The sequence below is a fragment of the Typopeltis vanoorti genome, chromosome 12 (assembly GCF_054136105.1).
Source record: "Typopeltis vanoorti isolate ZY-2024b chromosome 12, IOZ_Tvanoo_1.0, whole genome shotgun sequence".
In the NCBI taxonomy this organism is placed as follows: domain Eukaryota; kingdom Metazoa; phylum Arthropoda; class Arachnida; order Uropygi; family Thelyphonidae; genus Typopeltis; species Typopeltis vanoorti.
This window is the reverse complement of record NC_143560.1, coordinates 59,595,870-59,612,054: the sequence shown is the minus strand read 5'-3', so window position 1 is coordinate 59,612,054 and position 16,185 is coordinate 59,595,870. Positions and strand designations below refer to the sequence as shown.

Here is a 16,185-nt window from a genome sequence, read left to right as displayed (position 1 = left end):
AGACTTAGGCGCATCAAATGTAAGAATGATGTTTCTGGTTGGAATCAGGCGACCATCCCTACAGATCATGATGGCCTCATACCTGTTGCCCCTGATCTTACAGCTCTGAACATATCTCCTCATCAGAGACAGCTAGGAAATCCCACTGAAATCACTCCTCTACAGGAATTGAGTGTTTTATTGGTATTCCAACCACTGATGTTGCTCTAAGTAAATTTTCAGAATGTTGTTGACATGATGTTTCCACAAGGACATCGGCATAATGTACTTTCTTCACCATTATGGGAGAACCTGCAAGCCCTTTTGAATGAAGATGGGTGACATCGGCTTTTCACCTGTAGCATAGATGATTAGAAAAACTGGTGCATTTATACTGGTATCATGTCTTTTATTTCGAATGGTATCAATACTTGGTTGGAGCTTTGTTAGGGCTCCTTAAACAATTGAGGATGAAGGATTCATGCTTCAGCACCAGAGTTCCCAAGCAATGGCTGTGCTCAGGAGTGAAATGAGTGGGCTATCCCAGATGACAAACAAGTACCACAGCAAGCCTTGGACCCTGTCCAAACCATGGGGAAGGAGACTTACTGCAATGCTCTTGACCCTTGCAGGCAAGCCCACTAGTCGAATGATCAGGCCTGGCCATCCAGGATACCCCCATTATGCCGAAGCAGAGGCCCAAGTACAAGACTACCAGGATCCCCCCCCCCCTTTCTGGATGTTCACGGGTCGCACTGCATGGAAAACATGGCAACAAGAGTGTTGGATTCCAGTGATGGTAGTCTGAAAGATAGGATAATAAAAAAGATTCAGGAGAAGTAGGAAGAATACGTGAAGAAAAGCAAAGAAAAAGAGGAAGAATGAAAAGTGTCAGTACCATCTTGGGAGGTCTCCTCCACCACAAACAGATGCCTCACATGGAGGTAGGGGGACAAATAAAGAATGGGTGCCACAATTAAGAGAATGCAGCAAAAATGTAAAAATTTTCTTTCGCCCAAAGGATAGTGTAATCAAATAAAATCAACAAAATTATGCAACTTCAATTTAATGATTTCACATGGAATGACCCATACACAAACTTGCAAAATTTGAATTTAATCAACAAATAAATAAATTGAATTTCTGCTAATCATTTATTAGTAAATATTTTCCTTCTTCTTTAGTGCATTCTGTGTTAATATCCTGCAAAAAAAAACTTTTAAATTGTGATCAATAATAAAAAAATAGTATTACCTGTTTGTGAACTTTAATATCAGATTCACTAGGAACATCTCCTGTTGTGTACCAACCCAAGAAGTCCAATTCACTGAAAACCTGTTTAACTGCAAAGAAAACAATGATACCAGAATAACAGTATGGTCTGAAAATAAATAATGAAGAAGACAATATCAGGAGCCAATTCTCCAGGCTTGCTATGCTTGCTGTGCAAGCTCATTACTTGAGAAAGAAATAATATTTATTTGTTAATAAATACATGCATTTATAAGCATTCCATTTAGGCTTTTATTTTTGTAGACAGAAGACGTCTTAAGCTTGCGTGGCAATAATTGAGCTTTGTGTTGTGTATCGAAGGCTGATGCTTGCTCGTCTAGTCAAAGCTACATTGGCTTGCTAGGTTGTGTGAGCTTCCAGGTCCTCACTGCAGCACTGTGATTTCATGCGCGCAAATAGCCATTTCCGCTCCCTTCACGTCATCTTAAACACAGGCTATACACAGTCAAAGTACCTCTAGCCAGTGAGCTTCAGCCAGCCTTTACAAGTGTGTGTGTGTTGCTTGGGAAAATTAAGTTACAACCAACTTTTTATGACGATGTTATTGACCAGTTCATAAAGAAGAACCGTAGGGTAGAATTTTTATTCAAGTAGCTAAATTGAAAAAGATAGAATATCATTTGTAAAATAAATGTTGTATTTGTATGATTAAATGTACATAAATTTCTAAATATATAGTTTTAAAGTCAGTAATTCATTATTCCACTAATCAGACTTCAATCACACCTCTCACTTCCTGAATGATAACAAGAGCAAGTGTGAATTTCAAGACCAGCATTCGCCCCTGGACAATATATATTAGCTTAATTAACAGTGGTAATTATCAACATTTCATCTAGAAAGCAGTATTAACTAAAATTTCACTCCTCCATATGCACATACATATGAAAAGATGTTCCCTAGATAATGAAAAAACATGATTCAATAGCACCATTTCTGGTGATACCTCTAGTAGTGATTATATCATCATTTATATTTAAAGGAAAATACAAGACAGTATTCAAACCAGTTTAAACTTATGAATCAGAGAGCTGGATTAGAAATAAAATACTGCTCAAAGACCAGAGACCTATTCTATCCTATCAGTGGTCCTAACAAGCACTTAAGTGCCCACAACCTTTCCAAGTATTCTTGGACTTCACAACCTCATCTGTAACTCAAGGATAAGGTGGTTAGCCCTATGCCTCCCGGTGTGTCCTATGTCTGTAAATGCATGTGTTCACAAGGTCGGTTTGCCTGTTCTGGGGGATTAAAAACCCGAATTTCTGGATGGAAAAAACCTCTACCTCCGTATGAGACCAGCTAACTCACCCTTAATCAAAAGAGACCAGATAAAGGTTCCTCATGTCATGGATGGGAATCAAACCCAGGTCTTTCCAAACTTCGTCTATACTGACTGAGCTATGGAGGCTCAAAGACCAGAAGCACAGATATGAATTCTGAGAAAGATTAGAGGAGTGAAGAGATGGCATCAAACGCAGCATCAAATTAAAAACGAGGATATTAGGAGGGAAAAGATCCATAGGATGACAAAGATCTAGATGGACTGATACAGTAAGAAATGCCTTAGAAGACTGAAATATAAGATCTGATAATATCTGATAATACTGGAGTTGACAAATAACAGATTAATTTGGAAGAAGATTGTCAGTAGGCATTTACCCATGAAGTAATGTTTTCATGTAGTGTTATTACATTATATCCTGTACCTTTCCCTGAGGGTACATATCAGGAATTTATTAATGATAATGATTAAGGGAAATATGAGAAAATATTATACAATAAACATATGGAAATTATAGGAAACTATTCATATATTTTAAAACAATGAAAGTAAATGTTTTGTTCATAATAATTCCTTAACAATCTATTTAAAACTAATAGATTGTTAAGGAATTATTATGAATAATTATGAAGACACTTGACTGTGTTGAAGAACTTACTTTAATTAAAATAAAATTTGATGTCTCAACCTTTTTATCAAGATAGTCAGGAATACATATAGATGCAACAGATTAGAAGTTATTTTGATACTTGGTACATACTACAGTGGGCTGAGAATAGTTGCTTGGTCAACCACTGACCACATCATGACCTCTGATGGAAAAAAAAAACATAATAAAATACAATAAAACAATTTCTTAGTAAAACTACATCAATCAGCAGTTATTTGTTTCTTAAAGTCCTGTTACTTTAAATTTCTGTTTGCTACTTGAGAATTGCTGTGTTGTTATCCAATTAAATTTCTTTTCCTATGGTATTCACAATTAGGGATATTCTTCTTTTTCCAGGTGTCATATGGGTTGTAGGTGAGTCATCCAAATCCTTGGGGCTTTCATGTCATTGTTTTTGTTGAGATTTAGTTGGTTGATAAACATTTCACAGGCTTCCATGTTTTAAGGTCTACGTGCCTTTCTGGTCAATCTGGTGGCATGCTTCAAGTACATGATCAGAAAAACCTGCTTTTCTGTGATGAAAGTATTCAATGTGTCATTTGTGTTCTTCTATTTTTGGGATAGTACAGCCTGTTTTGACTATGTAGGGTATATTACAGGTGCAACAGATATGGAATACACCTGAGTGGACAAGGGAAGAAAAAGGATCTTTACAAGAGTTAGTATATACTTTGTATTTTCATTGGTGGTTTAAATGTGGCCTTAATGTTATATTTAGTAGTGTATTGTCTATTCTTTCAGATAATTCTCATATAAAGGGGAAGGTTAGGGCATTAGTTTATTTTTTTTTATTGCATTTTTGTGAAGAATTCTAGGGACTGTTTTCTTGTTGTTATTTTTTATGTTTTTCTTATTCAAATTAATTTTTCAGAGATCAAGAACAAGATCTATAATTGATTATATCATTACTAATCTGATTTTTTATGTGCAAAATGATCTGAAATTATTATATATACACACACAGTATGTATATCTGTATAAGGAAAACCCCTTGGGGGTACATATCAGGAAATATATGGACTTTTTCAACTGAAGGCGAGTCAGCTGATCTCATAAAGGGATAGCAGGGTTTTTTACTCCTGGAAACTCAGGTTTTTCATCCCACGTACAGAAAATCGGCCTTCAGAACACACAATTTACACACAAAAAATACTGTTGTTGGTGATGATGGGCAGTAGATAGCACTGATAGTGAATTTAATGAAGTAGAGTACCCTCATGTGATAAGTCCTTGGAGGTGTCATGTAATAATAATAATATATATCTTTTTTTCCAGGTTGTAATTAGATCATTTTTTAAATATTACTTCCAAGACTCCATAGAATCCAAAGACTCATCGCGAGCAGTCAAACATTCACAGGCCTCAACAGCTATTGTGCCTTACCTTGAAAACATTCGGCATTAGAGCATTCCCTACACACCCAGCAATATATTCCACTCATTCACCACTCACTATGCAAAAGAGTTGCTTTTCACTTCCTTACTCATATGATCTTCCCAGAGTTTCCAGGGACAACCTCTCTTTCTCATTATTATTATTACTCTGTACAATAATTTTCCTGTATATCTGACTGCTCCTTGCACCAAATTATATCTTAATCATATCACTTCTCAGACATTCTTGCTAGCCTAGATGTAGTGTCTTTGTTTACCAATGTCCCAGTAAATGAAGTCATAACTATCATAGACAATCTATTTCCTCAAGACATTGCTCAACTTTATAGACATTGCCTCAATTCAAATTACTTCAAATGGAATGTAAAAATTTATAAACAACTATCAGGTCATGCGATGGGTAGTCCTCTATCTCCTATGTGTGTGGACTTATTTATGGAAAGATTTGAAAAAGACATCTTTTCACATATGGATCCAAAACCATCAGTATGGTGGAGATACGTCGATGACATTTTCATCACATGGAAACATAGTGAAACAGATCTATTTGATTTCCTAACTACAATAAACTTGTTTCATCAAAAAATCAAGTTTACCTTAGAACTTGAAAGGGAAAGAAAATTACCATTTCATTTAAAGATGGCAATATTCATTTAAAGATTTACCACAAGCCGACCCACACTGGCCACTACCTACTTTTTCTTCATCACGTCATATTTCACAAAAGTTGAGTACTATTCATATACTAAAAAACAGGGCAGTTTGTATCATAAGAGATGACAAAGTTTTAATAGACGAATTAGATCTCATCATCAAAACTTTAATAAACAATAGTTATCTGAAAAAATTGATAAATAAGATTCTTTTCTCCAACCCCTCACTACAGCAAACCCAAGAAACTAACTACAGGTCTTCCATTTCAATTCCTTTTGCTGGCACAGTTTCACAGAAAATTGCAAACCTGCTAAGACCTCACGAGATCTGAGTGACCTCAAACCAATAAAGACAGTTCGCAAACTTGTTACGGTCACCTAAGGACAAGATTGCTTTCTATAAACATCCTGGAGTATACAACATCCCCTGCTCTTGCGGTTTAAATTACATAGAACAAACATCTAGAAGTTCAGAGATAAGAAAAAAACACATTGGGGATGTCAACAACAACAGAGAAGACAATTCCAGTTTAGCTCTCCATTTTTCTAATACCAATCACAACATTGAATGCGATAAAAGTACTATGCCGTACTTAGAAGAAGACTTTCATACCCGTAACGTCAAAGAAGCTGCAGTAGTGATCCGTTCAAGAGGCAGTCTTAACAGAAACAGGGAATGGTCCTTGGTGACATCTGGAAAACACTCATAAGATCACCCACCACATCTGTATAACAATGACTGCTAACATACATGCTCCATGCATCTGATGTAATGTTTCATTTGAATTTTGATAATATTTAGCATTCAGTTATGTTTTAACCTAATACTTTAGCTTGTTTCTGTTTTTAAGCTGTTTTTGTTGCTTTTTGTGTGCCCAAACGAAGCCAACAGTAAAATTGGTGCTATATCTCTTGTACATATCTCTAACAGATTAAACCCAGTTTTATATGTTTACTTGTATATCTTAATCATATTACTTCTCCTCCTCGTCATCCTATTTACCAGGAACTGCAGATCATATTCCCTTAATCTGTCCTCATATTCATTTCAGAGTCTTTATATGAGGGTGGTCTGAAAAGTTCTCGGCCTTGACCATAGATGGCAACACTATCGGCAAGATTTTTTTTTCTAAGTTGGTATATCTGTCATAAGCATCCAAGTGAAACTGCAAGTCATTCTATCAAGCAGTTTGTTTTATACAGCTGTTCTGAAGCAAGTGTAATCTGTATCCCTTGAAATGGATAAAATTGAGTATCGTGCGGTTATAAAATTCTTTGTAAAAGAAAGTTTAACGCCAAAAGAAATTCATTCTAAGTTCATAAAGGTATATGGACACTCTTCTCTTTCATTTTCGACAATTAAGAAATGGGCTGCTGAGTTTAAACGTGGCCGTACAACACCAAAAATCACTGATCAAGTGCACAATATGGTATTGGATGACCAGCGAGTCAAAGTGCATGAAATTGCTAAGACCATAGGCATTTCAAAAGAATGTGTAGGATATATGGAATTGCTTATAAGAGTCTTGACAGACTCTTATAAGTGAAGGAAGTGAGGAAGCGACTCCTATAAGTCTCTGTCAAGACTCTCATGAGTCTTGACAGACTATGTTCTTATGAAGAACCTCCCACGATGAGTCTTTTGACTCTATGCAGGCCTGAATAATAATAATAATATTTTGCATGAAGAATTGCAAATGAAAAAGCTTTGCACAAGATGGGTGCCAAGCTTGCTCACAGCAGATCAAAAACACACTCACATTAACATCTCTGAACAGTGCTTGGAGCATTTTAACAAGAATGAAACTGATTTTGTGCGTCGATTTATTACTATGGATGAGACTTGGATTCACCATTACACACCAGAATCCAAACAGCAGTCAAAACAGTGGACAGAAGCAAGTTGTTCAGTGCCAAAGAAGACAAAGTCAGTTTCATCAGAAGGAAAGGTCATGGCATTGGTGTTTTGGGGATGCTAAAGGCATTTTGTTTATTAATTATCTTGAAAAGGGCAAAACAATAACTGGTGAATTTTATTCCGATCTTTTAACCAGACTAGATTAAAAAATTTGTGAGAAAAGACCAGGTTTGCAGAAGAAAAAAATCATCTTTCATCAGGACAATGCATCTGCCCACAAAGGTGTTTTGGCAATGGGAAATTAAGGGATCTACACTATGAATTGTTGGAACATCCACCCCTTTTCCCCAGATATGGCTCCCTCTGACTTCTATCTCTTCCCAAAACTAAAACTCTTCCTCGCTGGTCAGCATTTTTCTTTGAATCAAGAGGTGACTGCAGCTGTGGAGGGGAATTTATGATACTTCTTTGCAGATCTTACTGAGAACCACTGCAAGGATGGGATAATGGTGCTGGAACATTGCCGGAATAAATGTATTAGTCTTAAGGGAGATTATGTTGAAAAATAAAAATAATTGGGAAATTATAAATTCGTTTTTTCATTGTTAGGCCGAGAACTTTTCAGACTACCCTCATATAGTCTTAATTATTTGTCTCTACACTCTGCTCATATAACAAGTTGATCAGATCTGTACAAAGAAATTCAAATGTGGCCTGAACAGAGTTCTACTGTGGCCTTAGTTCTACTGTATATCGCCTCCTTGTCCCTACTTATCAAGGTTCTTCACATTATAAAATTTTCTGTGTAACTTTATAACTTTTCCAACATGTGTCCCCTCTGAACTTCAGTTCGCCATCCAACAAGATCACTCATTTCCTCCAGTATGATAAACCTCATTCCATCTTCTCTGGACAAGGTATATAACTTTACACTTAGCAACAATGAAGTGACATTTCCATTCTTGAGTCCAAAGCATCAACCTATTCAAATCCTTTTATAACAATATCGCATCAGAACTTCCTAACATTGCTCTTCCTAATTTAGAATTATCAGCAAACAACTGAATATCTCTTCTCAAATTCTATATCACTGATATATAAATTAAAGAACAATGTTTGTATTAGAATTGCTCGTCCTTTATTGTGGTTTGGTTTCATCCCATGCCATTCATCTATGATCACCTCACCATCTCTCCAACAATCTCATCATTCCTGGACTTTCATGGCTTTCAAATGTTTTACTGCCTTTACAACCTCATTCCGCAGTATATCTGTTTCTCTCTCTGTGCTTGGTGGCAATATTTCCAGCATAATGACCAAGAATGTCACAACAGTATCGCTCCATCTTCTTTCAAAGGAAGTCTAGCTTCCCAGGAAAACAAAGTACAAATATCTGCATTCCTATTGACATGTTTCTTGCTGATTTTAATTTTACGATACTTCTTTTGGCAGCCAACTTGTTGATCCAATCCCAATCAGTTGGGTATGTGGACCTTGTTTATCCAGGTAGTCTTCAAGCTAGACCACCTGGATAAACAAAGTGTCTTCGTGTCAGATCATCAATCTAATAGACAATCTTAGGTGATGAATATTATTCATAACTTAATGGTATTACAACACCAAACCAACTAAATTATAAAAAAGATCTTTATTAACTGGTTTATGTTTTGCTGGATTTCAAACCAACATATTCAGAGCATACATTATACTAACACACAACAATGAGTAAGTGAAGCAATTCAAACTGTAACAGATCTAAAGTTCTAATTTGGTGCCTTCTAATTGTTGTAAAAAAATAAGTATTACAGCTGTGTAGGAGTTGATCTTAACATAACAGTCTCACAAATTTTTGGCAAATTAATGCAACCACACTTGTTTCATGTTAGAAGAATGCTTCATAGCCATAGCTGACTCTAAAAATAATCTTTCTGACCTGTAATGACTTCTATAGAGCACATTTGAGATAAAGAACTCCTCTACTTTTATAAAAAATAAAATTCTGTCCATTTTGAATCACTAGTTAAAAATCACAACCTTAAAAGTACAGACATGATGGTTAATTTCAATGCAATGTCATTATTTACTAATGTACCATTAACAGACACTAGAATTAATAAAGTCTAATTTCTCCCCTGATATCTTCAAATCATTCAAATTTACTATGCATGCAGTTTACTTCACATGGCAACGAAAAATCTACAAACAGCCTAATGGTACTGCTATGCGCCCCCCCCCCAAGCTAACTACTTTTACATGAAACACTCTGAAAGCAAAATACTTACCATAACGGCTACAAACAGGTCCTTGGCATGGTTATGCTTTGTTGATGTGTTTGCAATTTGGTCCCATGAACAAGAAATCTTGGATTCTTTTGTAACCTACCTACCTGAACAGTTAACACCCCAAAATTCACTTCACTGTACAAAAAAGAATCTAATAACTGTTTGCCTTTTCCTGACACATTAATCACCCAGCATTCAGATGGTTCACTATTTTTTTCCATTTATAGAAAACCAACACACAAAAGATATCTACATAAGCAATCACATCATCCAGCCAACAGTATGGCATTCTTAAAACACTTACACACAGTCTGAGTGATTTGTTCTAATGATGCAACTTAAATATCTTTGCCATACTTTCCAGGCTAATGGCCACAGCTCCTATAACATAGATAAAATACTACATGGACCTCTTTCTCTCCCCTCCTCAAATACACAAGAACAAAACACCACTATTCATATTCCCTATGTCCAAGGTACATCTAAACAGATAGCCAAAGTACTAATAAAATATAACCTTTGCACCATATGTTAAATTAGCAACTCTAATCTGATCTCCTAAAGATAAACTTCATCCCCTGGCATATCCTGGAATGTATGAAGTTCCACATGACTGTGACTTAACCTGCTATGGACAGACAGGAAGATCTGTTAACATCTGCCTTGGAGAACATAAAAAAATATATTCGCTACCATTCTTATGGCAAGTCTGGACTGCCATGAGAATGGTAGTGAATGTAGATGGAAGAAAAACAAATGTGCTTTACAGAATTCATTACAAGTCAGAAAGATTATTTTTAGAGTCAGCCATGGCTATGAAGCATTCTCCTAACATGAACAATATGGTTTATTTATTCCGTATCCAAACACAAGTGGTACAGTAGTGAGTAAGTGGTACAACATTATTTACAACAAGTTAGGATGCATTATAAATAAGAACAGCTTAAATTTGATAGGTGAATTATACAGGGAATAATAACTATAATATGAAGAAAGAAACTATACATAAGTTATATATAATAAATATGGTCATATTAAGTTAAGGGGATAATAAATCCCTCATTATTTTAAAACCGGATACGAAACTCGAAGATCGAAATTTCACTTTCTGGCAATTCGTATAGTAAAGGTATGTAAGTTCGGTTCACTTAAACCTTGGTATTATCCAGGTCTACCTACTCACTGATGAGACCTCAATAAAGGTCGAAACCGGTCTGGGTAGTGACCTCTCCTTGTAATGTAAAACAGTAATACATCTCCTACCAGCTGCGTTTTACATTATGAGAAAATATTAAGAATAGTGATGGAGCTTGCTCCACCTTTGCTCCGAGTTGCCCTAGTGTTGTACTACCAGATGTTGACTTACGCTTGGACTCGCCAATAGTTCTTCGGCATGAAACTCTTAGATTTCGATCTCCGAGTTTCGTATCCGGTTTTAAAATAATGAGGGATTTATCCCCTTAACTTAATTTACGCCACCGGAAAAAAATAGCCTCTTGGCTTTTATCGTAGAAATATGGTCATATGTTCCTCCAGTATCTTGCGCAATCAATATGGTTGCATTAATTTGACAAAAATCTGGGAGACTGTTATTTTTAGATCAACTCCTACATAGCTGCAATACTTCTTTTTTACAACAATAAGAGGGTGCTAAATTAGGACTTTAGATCTTATGTCCATTACAATTTGAATTGTTTCACTTGCTCATTATTACATGTTAATTGTAACATATGTGCTCTGAAGATACTGGTTTGAAGTCCAGAAAAATATGAGCCAGTTAATAAATATCATTTTTATAATTAGTTGGTTTTGGTATTGTAATATCGTTAAAATAAGTCATAAATGAGATCTGGGCTGGCTTGTTGTACTTTCCTTTGCATTTCCATATTGCATCAGATTCAATCATGTTTTGTTTTTATTTATAGTCAGTGCATCAACACTCATCTGACCAACTTTAATGGTTCTTTCAGCTGTTCATAATATCAAATGCTTCAGCAAAATTCAGAAAAATCACTACACACCTCCTCTGTCAAATAAGCTAGTCACCTATTATAAAATGTAAGAAAGTTGCTGAAGTTGCTAGACCTCCGATTAAGATTTCCATTCTAACTCCCCTCCAACACCTTCACCACTACACATGATATACACATTGGCCTACATAAGGAAACTGGTGACTTGGATTCTTCATTGTGCAGTGATATTATTTTATCTTCTTTCCACTATTCTGGGACTGTTCTTACTGCCAAACTTCTACTGAACAATCACGTCAAGGGCACTGCCAACTCTTTTGTGCATTACCTTAATATACACAGTTATATCCCATCCAGTCTCCCACAGCCTTAATAAAATTCTAATACTTTCCATTATTAACCTGTCAGTCCTCTGTTCTTCCTGCTGTTATTCAACACTACTTCTACATGAAATATTTATTGAATATTTCCATCACATCTTCTACACATGACCCATATTTCATCTTCAACAACTAAAATCAGTTCTCTATATTCATCCTTTTTTCTACTAGAAAGATAAACTGTAGAATTCTGTAGGGCTTTACTTTGCTGCTTCAGCCAAGTAAAACTCAGTACTTGTCAGCAGAGAAGTACCGGGTTCTATATATCTCCTACTTAGCATCGTCTATCTTAGAAGCTCCCGCATAATTCTATGAATCACTAATTTCATTCCTACTTTATTTATCCTCCTAACCTTAGGAATACAATCTGACAGTGCCATAAGTAACTGACGTCAGACAAATCCAGGGTATTGTTGATTTCTCTCCTCTTCAACTGATCAAGCAATGCAAGTCACTGATCTGTCTCCTTAATTTATTATAGTCCCTGCTCTGTAATTCTACACATCATTTTTTCCATAAAGCTTGGACCTGCCCAGCCACTTTTCATGCCAAAAATACACATCTTCTACACATGACCCATATTTCATCTTCAACAACTAAAATCAGTTCTCTATATTCATCCTTTTTTCTACTAGAAAGATAAACTGTAGAATTCTGTAGGGCTTTACTTTGCTGCTTCAGCCAAGTAAAACTCAGTACTTGTCAGCAGAGAAGTACCGGGTTCTATATATCTCCTACTTAGCATCGTCTATCTTAGAAGCTCCCGCATAATTCTATGAATCACTAATTTCATTCCTACTTTATTTATCCTCCTAACCTTAGGAATACAATCTGACAGTGCCATAAGTAACTGACGTCAGACAAATCCAGGGTATTGTTGATTTCTCTCCTCTTCAACTGATCAAGCAATGCAAGTCACTGATCTGTCTCCTTAATTTATTATAGTCCCTGCTCTGTAATTCTACACATCATTTTTTCCATAAAGCTTGGACCTGCCCAGCCACTTTTCATGCCAAAAATACTCACCACATTTTTTTTTTTTAAATAGGGAAACTCATCCACAACAGATTAGCAACCCATAGTACACTAGTACCATGGATGGGCAAAAAGAAACTTGAAGAGTACAGCTGCGAATTCAGAAAAAGCAGATTGTGGCAATTTGTATAACTCATGCTTTTGAGTAGAAAGCAAGTATACAATCAAATCTTCAAATCATGAAAAATGGCAAAAGGCTTCACTAAATGAATTGTCTTTGAAGGATGCTCTTTTCGTGAAAGAATAAAGTTTCAAACTTGGATGTCTTATAATGTCTCAAAGACAACATCTAGATGATTTCATGTGGGAAAGAATTACTGGAAAACTTGAAGAAGGCTGCAAAGACCTTGATCAGGCCTCATATGGATTATTATTATGCATTGATCTGGTCACTAGGTTTTCATGGTGATGAGAATATGTTGAAAAGGATACAGAGAAGAGTGACAAAGGTTGTCAGTGGTTTTTGTAATGTGGAGTATGAGGACAGATTGAGAGAATGTAAATTGCAAAGCCTTGTGAATAGGAGGAAGAGGGGCAAGGGATATGATTGAGACATATAAGCTAGTCAGGGATTGTTATCAGATTGACATGGAAGAGATTTTTCATAAAATGGCAGAGGAGGTAGAACAAGAGGCCATCACTGGAAACTGTATAAAGAGTGTGTGAGAAGAGGAGTGAGGAGCAGTTTCTTTGCATAGAGAGTGGTTGGAAGTGGAATGCATTGCCTGAGTGTGCTGCGAATGTAGACGCATTGAATCATTTTAAGGCACTGTTGGATGAGAATTGTGTGCAATAGTGTGTATACCTCCCATGATGAGTTTCTGACTTCATGGAGGTCAGATGCTAATAATAATAATTTACGAATGGCCTTCAAAATGCAACCAATTCAAAAGTTGAGGACTACCTGTATTTTAACAATTTACTTATTTTGTAGTAAATGCACAAGGGAAATCTGAAATTTTGAAATCTTGTGAAAAGAACATTATTGTTTACATATTAACAAATTTTTTAAAAAAATTACTTACATTGTTGTTCTTTAGTTGTGTAATAATCTTTGTCAATAACAATATCACCTTCTATACGATCAAATACCAACTCAAAAGAATTCATTATTTCAAGGTTGCGACCTTTTTGCTTTCCTATTAAAGCACCGACAACTGTTATAATAGAAAATATTAAATATATAATGTTATATCTCAGCCAATTCAAATCTTTTCTAAATAAGCGTTTATATGATAAAATTTACAATAAATCTTGGTGATATCTGACAATGGACTACCCTGAAAACAGCTTATTATCTGAGTTCATGTAGGGAATTTTTTATTTTATTTTAAATACGTGTGATTTGAGAATATGGTGGCTAATTCTATATATCATTTAACAAGTAAGTATATTAATTGTACAGTATGGTGTAAGAGTACAGTACTGAACTTTTACACCCATTTACTTGATAATATATGAGGTGTGACAATTTAATTCCCGGAATGCATCTATAAAAACTAACATTTGGAACTATACATTAGTGGCTACTGTCTCACCTTCGAAGTAGTCCCCTTGTGCATTTATACACTGGTTTAGACGGTGTTCCCATTTTTGGAAACAGGCTTGGAACTCTTTTTTCGGAATACTCTTGAGTTCCTTTATCACATTATGCTTGATATCAGCGATGTCAGAAAATCTTCATCCTTTTAGAGCACTCTTTAATTTTGGAAACAGCTAGAAATCACAGGGAACTATGTTAGGTGAATAAGCAGGATGACCTAATTCAATATTCAATTTTTTGGCCAGAAACTCTCTCACGATGAGTGCACCAAGCATCGTCGCGATTTCTTTTGAAATCTTTTGCATACCCAATTCTTCAGTTAAAATTACCTCGACTGTTTCTCGATTCATTTTCAATTCATCAGCCATTAATGACACATTTAATCGTCTATCAGACCATACCAAATCTCACACTCTGTTCACATTTGCATCTGTCATTTTTGTATTTGGCTGTCCACTTCTGGGATCGTTGTTCATATCTTCTTGCCCACCTTTGAATCTCTTATGCCACTCAAAGACATTTGACTTTTTCAGAGCATCAACACCATATGCCACTTTCAACAGTTCAGTAGCAGTTCCAACATTTCAGTAGCAGTTTTGATGATTTTCACATAAAATTTGATGTTAACACGCTGCTCCAAATTTTGATCACACATTTTATGCCAAAGTTTACATGCAGATCTCTGTTTTTTGCAACAGTCAACTAACTATATGGCTCTATTGGCTTGAGGTTTATGCATGCATTAGTTAAAACATGTACAAACACGATTACTAATGTGACTCCAACCAAATCACCACACGGTCATTCCAGGAATTAAATTGAATTGTCACACCTCATATATCGTTGTAGTTATTCAGTACTGGTGATTCCCCCCCCCGCCATACTGTATTAACAAAATGACAAAATGCATTGCTGCTAATAAATGATTATGAAACAGATATACTGTACTAATCTACCTACCTACATATTACTGAGCATACACATATAAATAGATAGGCATAATATATTAAACTGAATTACAATATTCACATTTTTTGAATCTCCTGTTCCCTGCCTCCTATGACTGCACAGGGACTAACAAAGTCCTTACTATTTTGTTTACTAGTTTGTATATTTATACCTGAAGAAATCCTGTGCAGTTAGTTGTCAATTTGAATAAATGTTAAATACTTATTCTGGTATTCTACCTTATAAACTTCAGTCAAGTGTTTGAACCGGCAAAGTCTACATACTTATATTATTATTATTCAGTGTAGTAGAAATCATTACAAGTAAACTCGCAATGAGTTTACTTGTAATGATTTCTGCCTTCCATTTGTGCAATGATGAGAAGCAGGGAACAGGAGATTCAAAAAATGTGAATATTGTAATTCATTTGTAACAAAGGTGACAAGTGTTATGCAGTTAAAGAAAATATTGATGTTATTTTTAAAATTTTTCTGATTGTTCAGAAGATTGTGCGTGTTTAAGCATTCACATGAATGTGTTTGACTATACACAATTAGAAACATTTTAAAAATAACATCAGCACCTTTGTTAGTCTTTACTGTTTTGTCAACTAGTTTATTAGTTTGTATATTTACACTTGAAGAAATCCTGTGCAATTAGGAGGAAACATTGTGTTGTCAATTAAAATAAGTGTTACCGACTCATTCTGGTATTCTGCCATATAAACTTTAGTCAAACACACACATGCACACATGTGTGTGTGTGTGTGTCTATATAGATATATAGCTTCACAGTATATTCCAGATAGAACAATACTTTCATTAGATCTTAGGTTGATTAGTTTCATTGGAATTATGGCCAGCTTCATCAGGATAAATTAAGACAATAAATATAT

General features: G+C 35.4%; 1 protein-coding gene across 1 annotated transcript in view; it reads right to left on the bottom strand.

Moving 5' to 3' along the window:
• Positions 1 to 16,185, bottom strand: part of CSN6 (COP9 signalosome subunit 6) — a 143,455-nt gene that overhangs the window by 118,318 nt on the left and 8,952 nt on the right. The window contains exons 2-3 of the mRNA XM_090401653.1: positions 13,825 to 13,956; positions 1,234 to 1,322 (exon numbers count right to left, since the gene is read on the bottom strand). Of these exons, the coding sequence (XP_090257779.1) occupies positions 1,234 to 1,322; positions 13,825 to 13,956 (221 nt within the window). The remainder of the gene's footprint in view (positions 1 to 1,233; positions 1,323 to 13,824; positions 13,957 to 16,185) is intronic.